The sequence below is a fragment of the Magallana gigas genome, chromosome 7 (genome assembly GCF_963853765.1).
Source record: "Magallana gigas chromosome 7, xbMagGiga1.1, whole genome shotgun sequence".
NCBI classification, from domain to species: domain Eukaryota; kingdom Metazoa; phylum Mollusca; class Bivalvia; order Ostreida; family Ostreidae; genus Magallana; species Magallana gigas.
The window spans coordinates 4,511,927-4,527,575 of NC_088859.1; the positions used below are offsets into that span (position 1 = coordinate 4,511,927).

The following is a 15,649-nucleotide window of genomic DNA, read 5'->3' on the forward strand; positions in this document are numbered from 1 at the left end:
GTGTACCCCCATTAAACAAGGGAGAGGATGGTCATCGAGACAGGGTGTCTACTGACCCACAGAACCAGCTACTGTACACCTCTCCCCACCCATACACACGACACAACTTCAAAGGGTGACAAATTTACAGAAAATCAGAATTATGCTGGATACAACAAATCAATCTAATTATAATTCTAGCACTCTTCTTACACATCTTCCGAATATAAGAAACTGATTATTACTCATTTAAAGAAATACAAAAACAATTTAAAATGATATTTGTTCCTCCAATCTCCTTGTAGCTCATTAAGATACAAGTAATAGTTATGAATAACTGTAAAAAAACAACAACAAAAAAACTCCTTTTTTTCACATGATAAACCGATTGATAGGTCTTGTGTAAATAGCTTATAATATTACAGTAGGTTTTTAAAAAATATTTTCAATGACAGATCGAATTGACTAATTCTTTCTTTGATCAGTATTTATGGGATTTCTGATTGAAGAAAAAATATAGTACCTCAATCCTTTTATTAAAAATAAAATTCAATCATTTCATCATTTGACTTAATTTCATTATGAGGGTTTAGGTTACATTCATAATTATCATTATCTTAGCAAGTTTTAAGCAAAAAAACAAAATGAAACAAAAAATACCCCGAATAACAGAATCATTTTATTAAGGTGGCTTGGTGGTTGACAAATTAATAATAAGATCTGCCTTAAACTTTAACATGATATTTTTGGCCTCAAACTAACAATAAGTCAAGAAAAAATCCTAACATTTTAGCTCTAAAATTTTGACAATTTACTATTATCTCTTCTTACATAGAGCTCTTCTTCATAAGAAATTGAGGTGGAATAACACACCTGGAAAAAGTCACTCAACAGCAAATTTTTTTTATAATGAAAGATATAATGATAAATAAACTCTAAATGTCAAATAAGCGAAAATTTGCAGTTTGGGGATAAAAAAATGAATATCTAAAATAATTAATTCAGTTAGTAACAACAAAAGCCCCTGCGGGATTCGAACTCAGGATGAACGGATCACAAGTCTGACACATTATCCACTCAGCTATGGAGTAAGTTACATGTTTTAGTTCATAAAATCCTTTTAATTAAACGAAATATCGTTTCGATCAGCGGTCAGCCATTTTGTGATAATGTGTTACTCCACCTTAAATATATTTAGTCTAAACAATGGACATGACCATCCAGCCCTAATAAGCAATATTCAGAATGATTTCAAAATAATAAAGATTTTCTTCATTTTTCTTTACACTAAACAAAGATACTAGTTGCTTAGAAAAAACATCTTTTTCTTTGTAATGTAAAACTGAAGCTCTTATTGATCTGCTTTACTATTGGCAAACACATATGACCTCAATACTTATGTGTAAAAATGCAATTAACTCTTTATCATTATAAACTATGTCTGAGTTGATTTTAACTCGATCAAGTTCTTAAACTTGGGACATCCAAGTATGTCTCACAATTTGTTCATTATCTGTTTTCTAAGTTTATGTACAATGAATCTAAAGTGTTGATCAATTTATGCATCTTATTATTGTAAATAATGTGGTTTTATTTCTGTTTGTGGCTAAACCTTCATCTTGCACACTTCATAATCTGATATTTCAAATAACATGATAAATATGACATCTTTCATTTCATTTCTTTAAAAACCCATTTCCTTCTTGGTAAATAACTATTGTTAAGAACAGATTGCACGTTTCATGGGATCACTTAGAATAGTCTTGTTTCCACAGGTACTCCTGTTGATACTGGTTGCCTTGGTAACAGTTTTTGGAGCAGGTATACACACAGAGGGTCCCCCAGTCAATGCTGGCGCCGACCTGGTCTACCCCCAGGTGACTCAGTAGCTGGGGCATCACCTACAGACACACACACAATAACCTACTCTCAGATGCATGGCAGCGTATATACAATTAACACATTTATAGTACTTAATGATTCATAGTTAATGTTTTTTTTTGAAATTTCACAGTTTAAAATGCTTAACTAAAGTATTTCCAATTGTCAGTGTCAGATATCAAGATTTACCACTCAGTAAAAATGTACAGAGCACACATTTCTTTGTTATGTAAAATGTGCAACCCATCTAGGTTTCAATTTCCTATTGATTGGAGCAGGGTCACCTTGACACACACTGTTAACATCTTCTGAGGCCTGTTCAGCAGAGCAGGGCTGCGTTTAAGATTGTAGCTGCTATGCAGGGCTACATAGTTGAACGGTAACCTAGCCTAGCCGCTACATAGATATTTATAGCCTAAATATTTTATGCTAAGCATCAAATTCAAGATGGCCATCTTAGTAACCACTTTGTAACAAACATGAAATCTATTTATTTAGTGATATTTTGATCATCCCTTAAGTTATAATGAATTTTTACATGTATATTTCCGCTTGAAATTAACAAATTTTGTCAAACTAATTAGTCTTTAGTTGAATATTTCCACTTCAAATCTGAGACCTAGCAGCTAACCTAGCAGTCCGTTCAATAGACCTAGATATTTACAACCTAGCAGCTAGGCTAGCTGCTATAATCTTGAATGCAGCCCAGGTGCTCACCAGAATTCCCTCTATGCATATTACATAAATTTTGGGAAGCTCTCATGAGAATCGATTTGTCTGCTAAACAGGCCTCTGCAAATCTTCATGTGCAGAATACAGATTTTTTAAAATGAAATCTTCTCACTTTGATATAATTGTAATAGTTTTCAGTGTCTGTAGAACATACAAATATCATCTTGGTACTGTATATTTTGTCCACCTGGACATCAAATCAAACTGATAATTCCATTCTGTATACAATGCCATATGTCTTTACAGTTTATTAGAAATGGTGAGACTATAACATAATCATTTGATGTAGAATATATACATGCATGTATATTGATTAACATTAAGTCTTGACACATTTTTTTTTAAATTTCTGATTCTGTTTGACTTATAATATGACCTGTATTGATAGAAAATTCAAGTTGTTCGTAAGAATTGTTTCAGTCTATGAGACCAACCTGAAACTCAAACTGTCGTTTGGCTCCACAGGTGCATTGTGGGATATTGTCTGGTTTGTTGTCATTGGCTACCAACAAAGGACTGCCTTCACGGTCATATCGCAAAACCTAGGTGGAATAATTACAAGTCATTTAACATATCGTTTGGACTATTTTATCACATGCAATATTGCAAGTTCTCATTCACTTTTTTCTGACAAACTTAATTAATACCTTCAAAATATATGCAAATTTAAACAAATTTCTGTGGAATTATGAACAGAAGTGGTGGCTCATTATTTGTGGATTTTGTTGGTATTTCTAACCCACGTACGATTTAACATCCCCACTGAATTTTGAAACAGTTTTATTTACCATATTCATTTTGTAAAAATGCATCCCAATCTAGCAGCAGAACTGTAGCTCCACGGGATAATCAGGTTGACAGACCTTAGAACTATAGGTCCATCAATATAAATAACTGTATGGCACGCAACTTTTTGTGCGCAATAAATATACATGTTTTTATATGATTGAACCTGAAGCTCCACGGTCTGTCAACCTGAATTTCATGTGGAGCTTCAGTTCTGCAGCTAAACACCAACCCTTTCAAAAACTGATAATCCACAAAAAATTGGCCCCCACAAAATTGAATGATATTCCACAGTCAAATCTAATTGATTACAATTCATGTATTTCCTGGAGGAGAGTTTGGTAAACCAAACATCCAAAGATGTTAGAATTAGACTTAAAGCTGAACACCGCTGGCAAATAAGAACCATCACACATGTATATAAACCCTTCAAATCTGCTTGCACACCCGAAACTTGTGGCCTACATGTACCGTAGTACCGTATTCCTTTTATGATCTTTGGATTTTGTGCATTTCTCAATTTTTGTGCACATTCTGTTTGTAAATAATGCATTGACCTGCTTATTTGATGTAAGTGATCTACTGTCCTGGAAAATGTACTGAAAATTTGTCAAATTCATAATTTCATAGCCACTAAACACTGAACATTACGACCTCATTAGGATTGAAGCCTTCATTACAATAATGTAATGCATGCATGTACTACCTGATCGGGAGCGTGCTCGACCCGCTTCCTGAACTTGCTAAAGGTCCTGTCCTCTGATTGGTTGGACATTTTCTCCAGCTCCTCCGGAGTACAGTCCTGTAACAGTGAACTCGCCTTGTCCGATGTCAGAAACGAACTCAGCTCTTCTTTCTTCTCAGACTCTGACTTTTCTTCCTTCTTCTGAAACTCTTCTTCTTCAATCAGTAGTTCATACTCTGGAAAGAGAACCTGTGATCTCTTCGTAGATCCGTCCTCTACAATGTACAGTAAAAACATACATCAATATCAAATAAATTTTATATAAATTAAAATAATTCTATGTTTTTAGCCAACTTTGAAGATTAATAATAAAATTGCAAGAGCAATATGATAGGTTCAAAATGCAAATTCGAAAAATTCAGAAATATGTACGATAGAAAATAACAAAAAAACTTTGATTATCAAAATATCCCCTCTAAGTCAAATCTTTTGTCATTTGCAATAGATCCTTTGGATGGAGGACCTGGGACATGTAGGAGCTACAGTTCCATATGTATTAAAAAGTTGCAATTTAACATACTTGTCGCAATATTTCATTCCAAAATTTTCCCCACACATTTTACTACAGATATTGTCACATTTACTTGCCTCTGATACTGTAGATTCCTTATTAAATGCGAGGAATTAATATATCCGCATAAAATCGCAAGAATCAACTAATGTGAACTTTAAAATCTTAATTGTTTTTATTTTCAGACAGTTTAGAACTATATGAAATTATAACAAAAAATTGTTGCTCACAATTTTATATTCTCACGATTTGATGGAAAACAACGGACTTGCGGAACTAAGTACTCGTTCAAAAAATAGGGAATTTACAGTATTAATTTAAACAACATTATCAGCCCTGTAAAATAGAGTGGTTGAGTTTATTTACATGTCAAATGGTGACCTTGATCTGCTAGTAAATTAATCATACTTCTTCATTTTCCGTGGTTGGATAGTATTTTTAAGAGAAAATTTCAGGAAAGTAAACATGTGACATCAGTCTGAGGAACTTAATGGTAATACATGTACATGTACTGGTAATTATTTCTCAAAAAATTGCAATACAGCTGCTTGGTCCAATTTATATCAAATTTTTTGAAAGCTTATAAACGACATCTTTGCTAGCCAAGGGTGACAATCCACGGTCTTTCTCTATTCACCAAATAAAGAATCACCGTGGATCATTACCCTTGGCTAGTGAAGATGATAAATGATGGCTATGGTAAGAATGTGCACAAGAAAACACATTGCAGTAGTTTTACCAGTCAATGAAGCCATATTCATAGATTTATCTGCCCTTGATTGATGATAAGACTTAAAAATATGAATATGTATGGACGGTTGATCTACTATTGCAATGAGTAGCTTAAGATTAGAATAGCGATACTATAGTTTAACACCTCTCTCTCTCTCTCTCTCTCTCTCTCTCTCTCTCTCTCTCTCTCTCTCTCTCCCTCTCTCTCTCTCTCTCTCTCTCTCTGAATGTTGCCATTTAAAAAAAAATATAACATATAATACCAGCCAGCAGAATCGTAAACCAGTCACTGATGTCAACAATTTACGTGTTTGAAAAAGTTTATCAAGTAAATTATTCTGTAACGCACAGAACCGATAATCTCTTAAAGATTTCTCAAAGAAATGAAGTACCTGGTAATTATCACTTGATTGAATTGAAATAGGTATGGACAAATAATACCGCCTTACAGAATGGATGCTACCTTACATGCCAAATGACGGGTGTCTTGTATTCACAAAGGGTGCATTTGATTGAATGATATGAATACCTCGAGTTGCCAGAGTTGTCAATAAAACACATATTGTATGACACTAGTGTTGAACATTTGAAAAGTTTACTCCTGCTTCTAGTGAAAGCACAAGATTTTCAAGATGGCGAAAAAAGATGAGCAAGAAGAAACAGTGTTTTGTCTGTTTTACCATGAGCGCATGTTTGTCTATATAATTGATCTCCTTTTAACATAAGCTTATATTTATAAATACTAATGTAGATGATAACCCGAGCAAGCGTGGGAATTGACACTTTACACATTATTATGATATAATTGAGAAATAAAGTACGAGTTTTCGTGAATGTTGCAGAATAACCTCCGAGGTCGAGAAATGTTGTTTTGAAATATAAAAGCCGAGGCGTTAGCCGAGGCTTTTATATTTCAAACAACATTTCGAGACCGAGGAGGTTATCCTGCAACATTCACGATAACAAGAACTTTATTTCTATTCTACTAACAGCCCAGTATTTCTAAAATTCGTTTCTCCTATAGAGAGACGATCTAGGTCATTTTGACGGCTGTTCCGTGTAACCCCAACGGTTTTGTTAGTAATGTTTACATGTGTATCGATCAAAGGAATCGCATGCAGACGACAGAATTTTTCTTGGGGTTTTTAATACTCTTCACTTATTTATAAAATATCTTTGAATCATGTTCCTAATATTTTGAGGGCAATTTAATACGATTATTACTACTACACGTGATATATTTTATGTAAAAACACGCAGTGAAAATGTGGTAGGGAGGTCCTAGGAACAGCCGCATTGATCTCTTAAAAATAAACATTTGAGGCAATACACATCGTTTTGACTGGAACAAACACGTGAAATTTACATGGTTTTAAAAAAATTTACGGTTTAAAGTTATACTTTCATGATCAGTGCGATACAAATAGGTATTTCTGATCTGATAATTCACTGATGACGTTCGTGGTATATTGGAGAATAATGTCCGCGGCATCTCTTTGATCTCGGCAATAACTGTAGTAGAATGCTTAATAATTTGAACCATATTTTTTTGTTCATTTTTGTAGAGACTGTTCAATTTTTTTCCTTATCTTATTTTTTAAAATTGAAATAAAAAACAAACTGCTTTTTTATTGTATTTATTTCAAACCAGTGAATGGGTATTTAGTGTATCTCTCTCTAAATTTGGTTCTTTTGGTCAATATTCACTATAACTTCTATTACTGTCCCAAATAAGAATTTCAGATACAAACAATCTGCAGGGAAGCATCCCTATTAAACATCCCCGTTTTATACATACCGGTACATCAATTCATCATTAATCCATATAGACGTAGAATACAATAATCTGTTCATTAATGTTTACAAATTAATGTCTGTCGTGGTTTGAAAATCTATGAAATTAAAACACGCTAGGTTATGCATTTTTATCCATTTGCATGCATATTTTAAAACAAAGTTGTCAGATTCAAAGTATCTGCCAGATGGTTAACTCGCTCTACACTTTCCGCCATGATGTCAATTAGTCAACCCGTTTCTGGCCACCCTGCTCTAGAAAGTTCTTTCCATTGATACTAAAGTCGCAATAATTGTTCCATTTATAATATTTATTAACTTTTTGTATTAATCAAAGTCCAATCCAAGGTATCTGCTCGCGATGCATGATGAACTCGTCCTACACTTTTCGTTAATTTTGTCAATCCGCGTTCTTGGTAACCCCGTTCTGGAAAGTTCTCTCACCAGAGGCCATGCTTTCCAAGCGAATGAGTATCAAAACTAAAATCGGCCACTAAAGAAACGAATTGACTCATTTTATTTTCTCAACATTTGTCAAATATTAATTTTAAAATTTATGTATTATCTAAATAGGCTCACAGTAAATATTTTCACTCTTTGCGTAATCATTCAATATTATTTCATTGCAAGTATATATTTTGATCGAGACTATCCCGGACTTGGATCCACCAAAGCGTGTCCACCACCTTACCCTCATTTTTGCTATTTCGGGCTTGTTTATTGAAAACGAAAGTAGGTTTTTAATTAATTTCACAATAATAACTTATCAGCTAAAATTCAATTATACCTTACGGACATCATCACATATGTGTTGATATACCAAAAGTGTAAGCAGTTACTCTGGTGCAGGTGTTTTGTAGTTTATTTGCAAAATGCCTTAATCTATAAGTATAGATACAACTACCATTAAAAGGAGTACAATAGATAAACCTGCGCTGACTATGTATTAAGTCAGTAAAAAAGTGGGCGTTCGACTCATTTACCCATTGGAGATTCAAGAAAATATAATGACCCCTACCTATGACAATGACTTCATTCTTTGTAAAAAATGAACTTTAAATTGATTTAATTTCATAAAGTTACAGTTAAGACATTGACAATTCCTACAATTAAAAGAAACATTTTAAACATTTATTTTGTCGGCTTATTTAAATGTCCTTAAGCATGTTAAGTGCAGTCATCCTTTGTTTTAAAAACAAACGACACAAAAGGGTTGCTATTTCACTGGCCCCTTATTAACATTGACATCGCTATAAATAAAGGTCATAATGTTTTGCCAAATGAAAAATTAAATGTGTACACTTTGTTCACTAATATTTCTGAAGTTTGTTTTTGTTTAAGATCAATGCTTATCATTAATCATTCAGGGTACGGAACCATTAACTGTTCCCTTTTCTAAACATTCCCATGATGCAGTTTGGTTTGCTATTTTGTTTGCCCATATTTTAAAAAGAAATCGTCAAATATTTCTAACTTAAAAAGGAGACCGATTCTGCTGGTGTAAATAGGCAAAAGTCTAACTTTATAAGATAATTGGTTTGTATGGAAAATTATATGATACTGTTTAGCGAAAAAATTGGACCATGCAGCTTTAAAATAATATTAAAATGTCCAAAACTAGCGTTAATCTTTGTGATTTGGTCCATGGAGTAAGTTGTTCTTATCAAATATACATTTATTTAACACATATATGTATGTACCTACCTTCAGAGTTGGAGCAATTTTGTTTGTGTCCATTTTTCCAATCAATAACCTGATGTTCTTTAGAACAGTAAGAGCGAGAGTGACATTTAGCACAACATTTCGGCCCTGCAATTCCACAGACCGCACATAGGTTATCCCCCTTACTGGGGATGGGCGTGGCAGGAGTTGGGGGGTCGGGGCTGTAAAAGTCATTGTCTCGTGGAAGCTGAGACCTCACCACACAGAAAGGTGCGTTGGAGTTTGGCTGGTGACAGTTCGGGTTCTTACACAGAAAAACAAAAACCGTCCGATGAAAAGCATTGCTGTCATCCTCAACTGGTGCATACACTTGAAGTAAAAATATGCATATCCCACTGCATTTCGGACATTGTAGTTGATTTGGGGAAGGTAATGGTGCAAGTGACAACCATGCAGGCTTTCCACCGATTTTACTGGGGAAATGTTGACATGTTAAATTTTCTGGGTCAGTTTTTTCCACAAAACCCAAATCCACGTGCGATTTCTCTGCCATGTTTACGTTCGTTCAAATGCAATAGAGAACAAGAATAAGACCCGAGGAGTTCCGGATAGGTAATATTTTAATCATTTAGGCGTTTGTCATAAGCTCGATTTTGCATAAGGTCGTGGAACTTTCGAGAAAAAGGAGTTCAAAAGTGAAAGTAGAAAAGCGTCGAAGCAAACAACTCCGCAGTTACTTCGGCGAGGATTTTTTGGTGCATAATGTCCGGCCATGGTCACAGCCACGGAGGAGGGTGTGGGGGAAATCACGACTGTGATGAGCACCTGACAGAGGATCAGCTGGCAGCGGCGTACAGCCTTTATACTAAGATAAACATGGAAGCAGTCCAATGCCTGAACACCGACAGTCCGGCAAAATGTGTCTTCAAACCCTGGGACCAGAGACTTGACAGAGAAAAGGTGAGGGACACAACATTGATTCTTATAAATAGATCTAATTGTCTTTTACGATGCGACCGTTGGGGCGAGCGCAGCATAAATTACACACGGGTATATATGTATGTTTCAGACATATGTAAATAATAAAAAATAAATTCTATTTCTATCAGGTTGCGGCCACTATCAATCGCTGATGACACTGCCACTTTGGTGCACGTCCAAAATTAAAGAAAATAAAAATAAATTCTGTATTAGTATCTAAAATATGCAAATGATATGCGAGCAAAAACAACACGATCAATTTAATCAGGTACTTAAGCAACCCTCGTTAAAGGGTTGTTACCAAAAGGATGCAGTAAATGATTAAAAATAAAAATATTTAATGCTGCAGTATGCATGGATAAAAATTTATGGTTTATGGGGTGAAGGGCGAAGCTGATAATAACATGATTACAGTTTCACTATCAGATTCATTAGAAACATGCTCAGTTGGATGTAGCTGTAGGTCTGTAGCTCCCAGTCTGAAAGAATTTGCATGGATGACCTGGGAGCAATGCCTCCCATTGTAAAAATCTGCAATTTACGGTGCACCAAAAAATGCACTAGCTTTGGACAAATAACCCATATTTACACACAAATTCTGTGGAAAAAATTGGTACCAATAAACTCTTCAGTCAATTTATCGATATCAATTGATATCGGTACTTTACTTGCCTAAAACTTTCTCTTAACCATGCTAACCGGCCTCGGAAATTAAAGTATGTTAAATTAACGTGGAGATCAAGAGTCGCCATTTTTACATGTAAACAAACTGCACCACTTCAATTTACGGGGCTGATGATGGTATAGTGATGGTATCTATAGTAAAATGTCTGAGAAATTTTTAGGAATCAAATATTTGTATAAAATTTGTTCGGAAAAAAAAATGAATCAGTCCAAATCTAGTTTTTTTGTGCGCCGTAAATTGCAGATTTTTACAATGGGAGGCACTGTAGCTCCCAGGTCGTCCATCCAAATTTTTTCAGACCAGGAGCTACAGACCTGCAGCTAAGTTGGATATGCTTATTCATGTATTCATTAGTATCATTACGCTAAATGTTGTATGCTCTGCCTAAATCTAGACACTGTGAAGTCATGCTTGTATATAGAGCAGAAATCACTCAACAATTTCTGTCAAAGTAACCATTTTCTGAACAATTTGCCAAGAATATAGCTTAAAACAACTAGTTTCAAAACAGTTTTTGATTCAGCAGAATGCTTTATTCATCTTTTAAATGCATGACATTCTTAAGAATTAAGATACACTATATATATAGCCATATGCAATTGACACAAAATTGTGGTTACAATTCTGATGACAAAATTATCAGCATGTCAAAGAGCAGGTAGGCCAAATTTTCTCTTCTCCCAAGCATTGTTGTTAGAATTCACATTGCTTCCTGATGCTTAGTTTACTTAGTATACATAATTTATTATCTTAAAACATTGCATTTGAATGGCATTGAGAAGGGTTTTTGATCAGACATGGGTTGTTTTCAAAACAAATAATCTGAACTTTTTCATTTCAGTGAATGAGATGAGCCTAGTTTGGGCAGAAAGGGATTTATAATAAAAAATTATTGTCAAAATATTAAGCAAAAAGTGGTGGAAGTAGAAATTTTGGGAAAGAGTGTAAATCTTCCATCTGGCTATGGTTGAATGAGAAGAATTGTCTCATTATGATAGCTGTAATAAAAGTATTAACTGATGTAAGCAGAACATTTTAAACAGATATTAGCGTTTGGTGAGACCTTTGATTATCAAATCACAGTTTATGTAAAATGTTGTTTACAATTACTGATGCAGTCATATCCAACTGTTTCAAATTCAAATGGGTTTAAAGGTGAACTATTTATCGGTACATAAAATGTGTTAATTCATCTTTAGAATACTTTATGTGATAGGGCAAGCAGGGCCAGAAGAGAGCAATGGAGACTCTGAACTAAGACTTTTGTACTTATTAACGTAATTTTCCCAAAAATTTTGTACATGTACGTAGATGTAGATATATGCAATATTAAAAAATTTCTTGGACATTTTAATGCCGATATCATTACTAATTTGCCTTAGATTTTCTCTTAAATACACTCGATGAAGTACCCTGAAGTACCCTGGTATGTAAAATAATAAAATTCACATGCAGATCTAGAGTCTCTATTTAACATGTGAACAAAAGAAACCTTACTTTTGAGATACTTCACTTTACAGGGATAGTAAGATGTTCAGGGACAAGTGATATACGACATCTACAGGAAATTGTCCAAGGAATTTTTGGTATCAAGTATTTGTACATGTACTAAAGGTTATAGGAAATTAAGTTAAAAAGTCCAAAATTAGCACCTGTTTTGTGTTCCTTAATTGCAAATGTTTTGTACGAGAGGAACTGTAGCTCTATGGCATCTCAGCCTGAATTTTTCCATGGAGCTACAAACCTGCAGCTAGACATGTACAGGTACAATGTATTTAGAAAAAGACATGATTCCAGATTTTAGGGTAAACATTTCATATGTAATTCTTCCTAACATGCAATATCTGATATGATTTCAAGCCAAAACTAAATGTTGATGGTTTGCTTTTAGTATGTTGAGAGTGATGCAGATCCCGAGTTACTGTTCAAAATACCGTAAGTCCTGCACACCTTTTATCAATTATATAATTAAAAGCCTGTTTCTCTGTAAAAGTCAAATTTTAAGTTTACTGGTGCATATTTATAGCAATGCATGTCATTATCTGTTGCATGCATTACAGATTTACGGGATGTGTGAAACTGAAGGGCATCATTGTGATTGGTGGAGGAGGAGAGAGCCACCCCAACAAGATGAGATTGTGAGTACCCAACATCTTGTTCCCAGTCTATCTCAGCTTGTCTCAGTCTCTCAATTCTGTCTCACTCTTAGTCTGTCTTGAATAACCTGTCTCAATCTGTGTTGTCTGTCTCTGTCTGTCAAGTTTTGTCTTTGTCTGTCAAGTCTATTTTAGTCTGTCTCAACCTGTCTCAGCTTGTCTCAGTTTGTTTTGCCTGTGTCAGTCTGTCTCAGTTTGTTTTGCCTGTGTCAGTCTGTCTCAGTTTGTTTTGCCTGTGTCAGTCTGTCTCAGTTTGTTTTGCCTGTCTCAGCTTGTCTCAGTTTGTTTTGCCTGTGTCAGTCTGTCTCAGTTTGTTTTGCCTGTGTCAGTCTGTCTCAGTTTGTTTTGCCTGTGTCAGTCTGTCTCAGTTTGTTTTGCCTGTGTCAGCTTGTCTCAGTTTGTTTTGCCTGTGTCAGTCTGTCTCAGTTTGTTTTGCCTGTGTCAGTCTGTCTCAGTTTGTTTTGCCTGTGTCAGTCTGTCTCAGTTTGTTTTGCCTGTGTCAGCTTGTCTCAGTTTGTTTTGCCTGTCTCAGCTTGTCTCAGTTTGTTTTGCCTGTGTCAGTCTGTCTCAGTTTGTTTTGCCTGTGTCAGTCTGTCTCAGTTTGTTTTGCCTGTCTCAGCTTGTCTCAGTTTGTTTTGCCTGTCTCAGCTTGTCTCAGTCTGATTTGTTTGTCTCTTTCTCAGTCTGTTTCTGTTTTATCTTTTTTAGTCTATTACTTTAAGTCTGTTTGGCTGTCATTTTTTGTCTGCTTCACAATGTTTCAAATATGTTATATTTTCCAAGGTTCAAAAACGCCCCAGAGATGACCTTTGATGATGTAGGTCGGAAGGCGGACCAGGAATTTGAGCTGACACCTGACTCTGAAGGCAATGTACAGTATGGAGTCATGTAAGCATCTATTTATGGCAAATTTTACATGTAATTTTTTTATTTTATAATAATAATTATTGTTTAAAAAAAAATACATAAACTGGATAATGTACACATAATATGATTTGCTGGAAGAATGTTTAATTGTGAGAAAATGTTGGGTTTTTTCACTATACAGAGCTGCCAGATTTAATAGTGTTGACACACTGACAATCCACTTTCCGTCCAGCTTTGGAGGAGATAATACTAAGATTTACTACATAGGACTTAAAGGCGACTTCCACGAAGTAAGCAGTCCATTGTTACTTGTAATTTGTTGAAAGAATAACTGCCTACTAGAAAAAGGTTTTTTTATAGACTAGTAGTAAATTGGTTATAATGGTATGAATGGTATAGATCCATGATTTGTAAACACCTTGTAGAAGATGGGAGAGGGATCAGGAATTGCTCTATATATTTACCATTTGCCTTCAAATTAAATTTTGCATTGAAGACACTGGAAAATACCCAGCATAAATGGTACTTTTATCATTTCCTGCAAAAATGTCTTGTGTTTTATTTTAGGCTCCTCGTCAGGAAGTTGTCATAGCAACATACGAAGCTAGACCAATGCCAGATGACCATGACACTAAATCAGACTTTGAAAATTTCCACCACCCGATCAGCTGATGTACCGGTACTTGCCTTGGTGATCCTTGTATGCTTTCATCTCAACTGTTGCTGCGTAGATGGGAAGATGTTTTTCAAAAAAATTGAATTTATTGAATTAGTTTGTCTCAGGCTAAAACATATCTTTTTAACAAGAGGCCACACGACTTATGCAGAGACACATGAGTGTTTAAATGAAGTTTACTTTTTTTGTATACATGTAGTTGATGATGAGATTAAAAGTGTAAAATTGAAGATCATGCATTATGTTTTACCATCCAGTATATGAATGAATGCCATTGAAAGTTTTAATTAATTATGGTATAATGAACACAGGATGGGCTTTATAAAGGCACTAGTGGTACCGGTGGTTCTGTTGGTTCATATACATTTTTTTCTGCAACATACTGTAAATGTTTTATGTAACAGTGCCACAAAATGAAATGTTATTGCATGTATTCACAATAACTTGAAAACAAGCTTGCTAAGTGCTTTCCAGTACTTTCAGTACTATGATTCAACATGTTAGAGACACTGGTATGAATGACATGAAGCAATGAACTCATTTCAGTGGAAGCCACCTTTTGTCAAACATGCTAAAATTACTACACGCTGTCAGCCAAATGGAATTATGCTTACAGTATTTTGTATGTCACCTAGGATAATCAATGTCATTTGAAGCATTAAACAAGATATCTGAGCCAATGCTCACTAGTGATATCCCCGCTCTGATGTGAATATGCAAAATAAACAAAGTCGTCACTTAATTAACAGGTAGTTGTTGTCCGATTGGTACAAAAATAGATCCAACCTTATGGCATGCCTTATCAAAGAGTGTGTTAAAATTTCAAGCATCTGCAATTAATAGTTGCTTAGAAATCTTAGACGAAAATTTTTGTTACGGACAGACAGACAGAAGGATGGATGGACAGACACACAAGGGTAAAACAGTATACCCTCCTTTGGAGCGGGGGTATAAAAAATAGTGTGGTGACCCATGGTGTGTTTTTACATGAAAGGGGGTCATGCATGGTCACCCGACTCGCCTCACTCTAAAGCTCTATGGGATTACTTATTAAAATACACTGTTTGTTTGGATCCTAATTTCCAAACAGTAAGGCGAGAGAAATTTAATTTTTAGTTTTACGGATTTTGTTGTAAAAAATTTGGGTCGGAGGAGGGAAAATAAAAAAAAAAAAAAAAAAAGTGGGCAAACTTTTATTAATCAAAATTACATATTATTTGCTTGAACTTATACCGAGCGCAGCGAGAGGCGGGCGAAGCCCGCCTCGCGAAGCGAGGATTAATGGTAACACGTATATATAAGAAAATCAGTGAAAAATGAAAGTTGAATCAGGGGTACTAAGGCCCAAAAAATTTTCTTCCAGCCATGGGCGCCGCCATATTGGCCGCCATTTTGTTTTTGAAAAGTTAGTTCGATCATTGATTGACTGGTACTTATCGATGTTTATTGCCCCTAAACTCGA

The 15,649-nt window shown here is 34.9% G+C and overlaps 2 protein-coding genes across 2 annotated transcripts; one reads left to right on the plus strand and one right to left on the minus strand.

Moving 5' to 3' along the window:
* Positions 1 to 636: 636 nt before the first annotated feature.
* LOC105318513 (programmed cell death protein 2) lies at positions 637 to 9,511 on the minus strand. Its single transcript, XM_011415700.4, has 4 exons — positions 8,865 to 9,511; positions 4,085 to 4,338; positions 3,027 to 3,134; positions 637 to 1,880 (listed from the first exon to the last, which is right to left on the minus strand). The coding sequence occupies exons 1-4, from the start codon at positions 9,373 to 9,375 to the stop codon at positions 1,728 to 1,730; spliced, it is 1,026 nt and encodes a 341-aa protein (XP_011414002.3). The 5' UTR covers positions 9,376 to 9,511; the 3' UTR covers positions 637 to 1,727.
* A 73-nt stretch (positions 9,512 to 9,584) lies between these two features.
* Positions 9,585 to 14,417, plus strand: LOC105318516 (PITH domain-containing protein GA19395). Its single transcript, XM_011415702.4, has 6 exons — positions 9,585 to 9,782; positions 12,380 to 12,423; positions 12,549 to 12,626; positions 13,428 to 13,532; positions 13,693 to 13,801; positions 14,079 to 14,417. The coding sequence occupies exons 1-6, from the start codon at positions 9,585 to 9,587 to the stop codon at positions 14,181 to 14,183; spliced, it is 639 nt and encodes a 212-aa protein (XP_011414004.1). The 3' UTR covers positions 14,184 to 14,417.
* Positions 14,418 to 15,649: the final 1,232 nt, after the last annotated feature.

What these genes read in the sequence shown, in the direction of transcription:
- LOC105318513 (XM_011415700.4), bottom strand. Translation starts at nt 9,375, where the DNA reads ATGGCAGAGAAATCGCACGTGGATTTGGGTTTTGTGGAAAAAACTGAC. An exon ending in AAATTGCTCCAACTCTGAAG is followed by an intron (nt 4,339 to 8,864) that starts GTAGGTACATAC and finishes TGTACATTGTAG; the next exon opens with AGGACGGATCTACGAAGAGA. An exon ending in AACGACAGTTTGAGTTTCAG is followed by an intron (nt 1,881 to 3,026) that starts GTTGGTCTCATA and finishes GTGTGTCTGTAG; the next exon opens with GTGATGCCCCAGCTACTGAG.
- LOC105318516 (XM_011415702.4), top strand. Translation starts at nt 9,585, where the DNA reads ATGTCCGGCCATGGTCACAGCCACGGAGGAGGGTGTGGGGGAAATCAC. An exon ending in AGAGACTTGACAGAGAAAAG is followed by an intron (nt 9,783 to 12,379) that starts GTGAGGGACACA and finishes GTTTGCTTTTAG; the next exon opens with TATGTTGAGAGTGATGCAGA. An exon ending in CACCCCAACAAGATGAGATT is followed by an intron (nt 12,627 to 13,427) that starts GTGAGTACCCAA and finishes ATATTTTCCAAG; the next exon opens with GTTCAAAAACGCCCCAGAGA.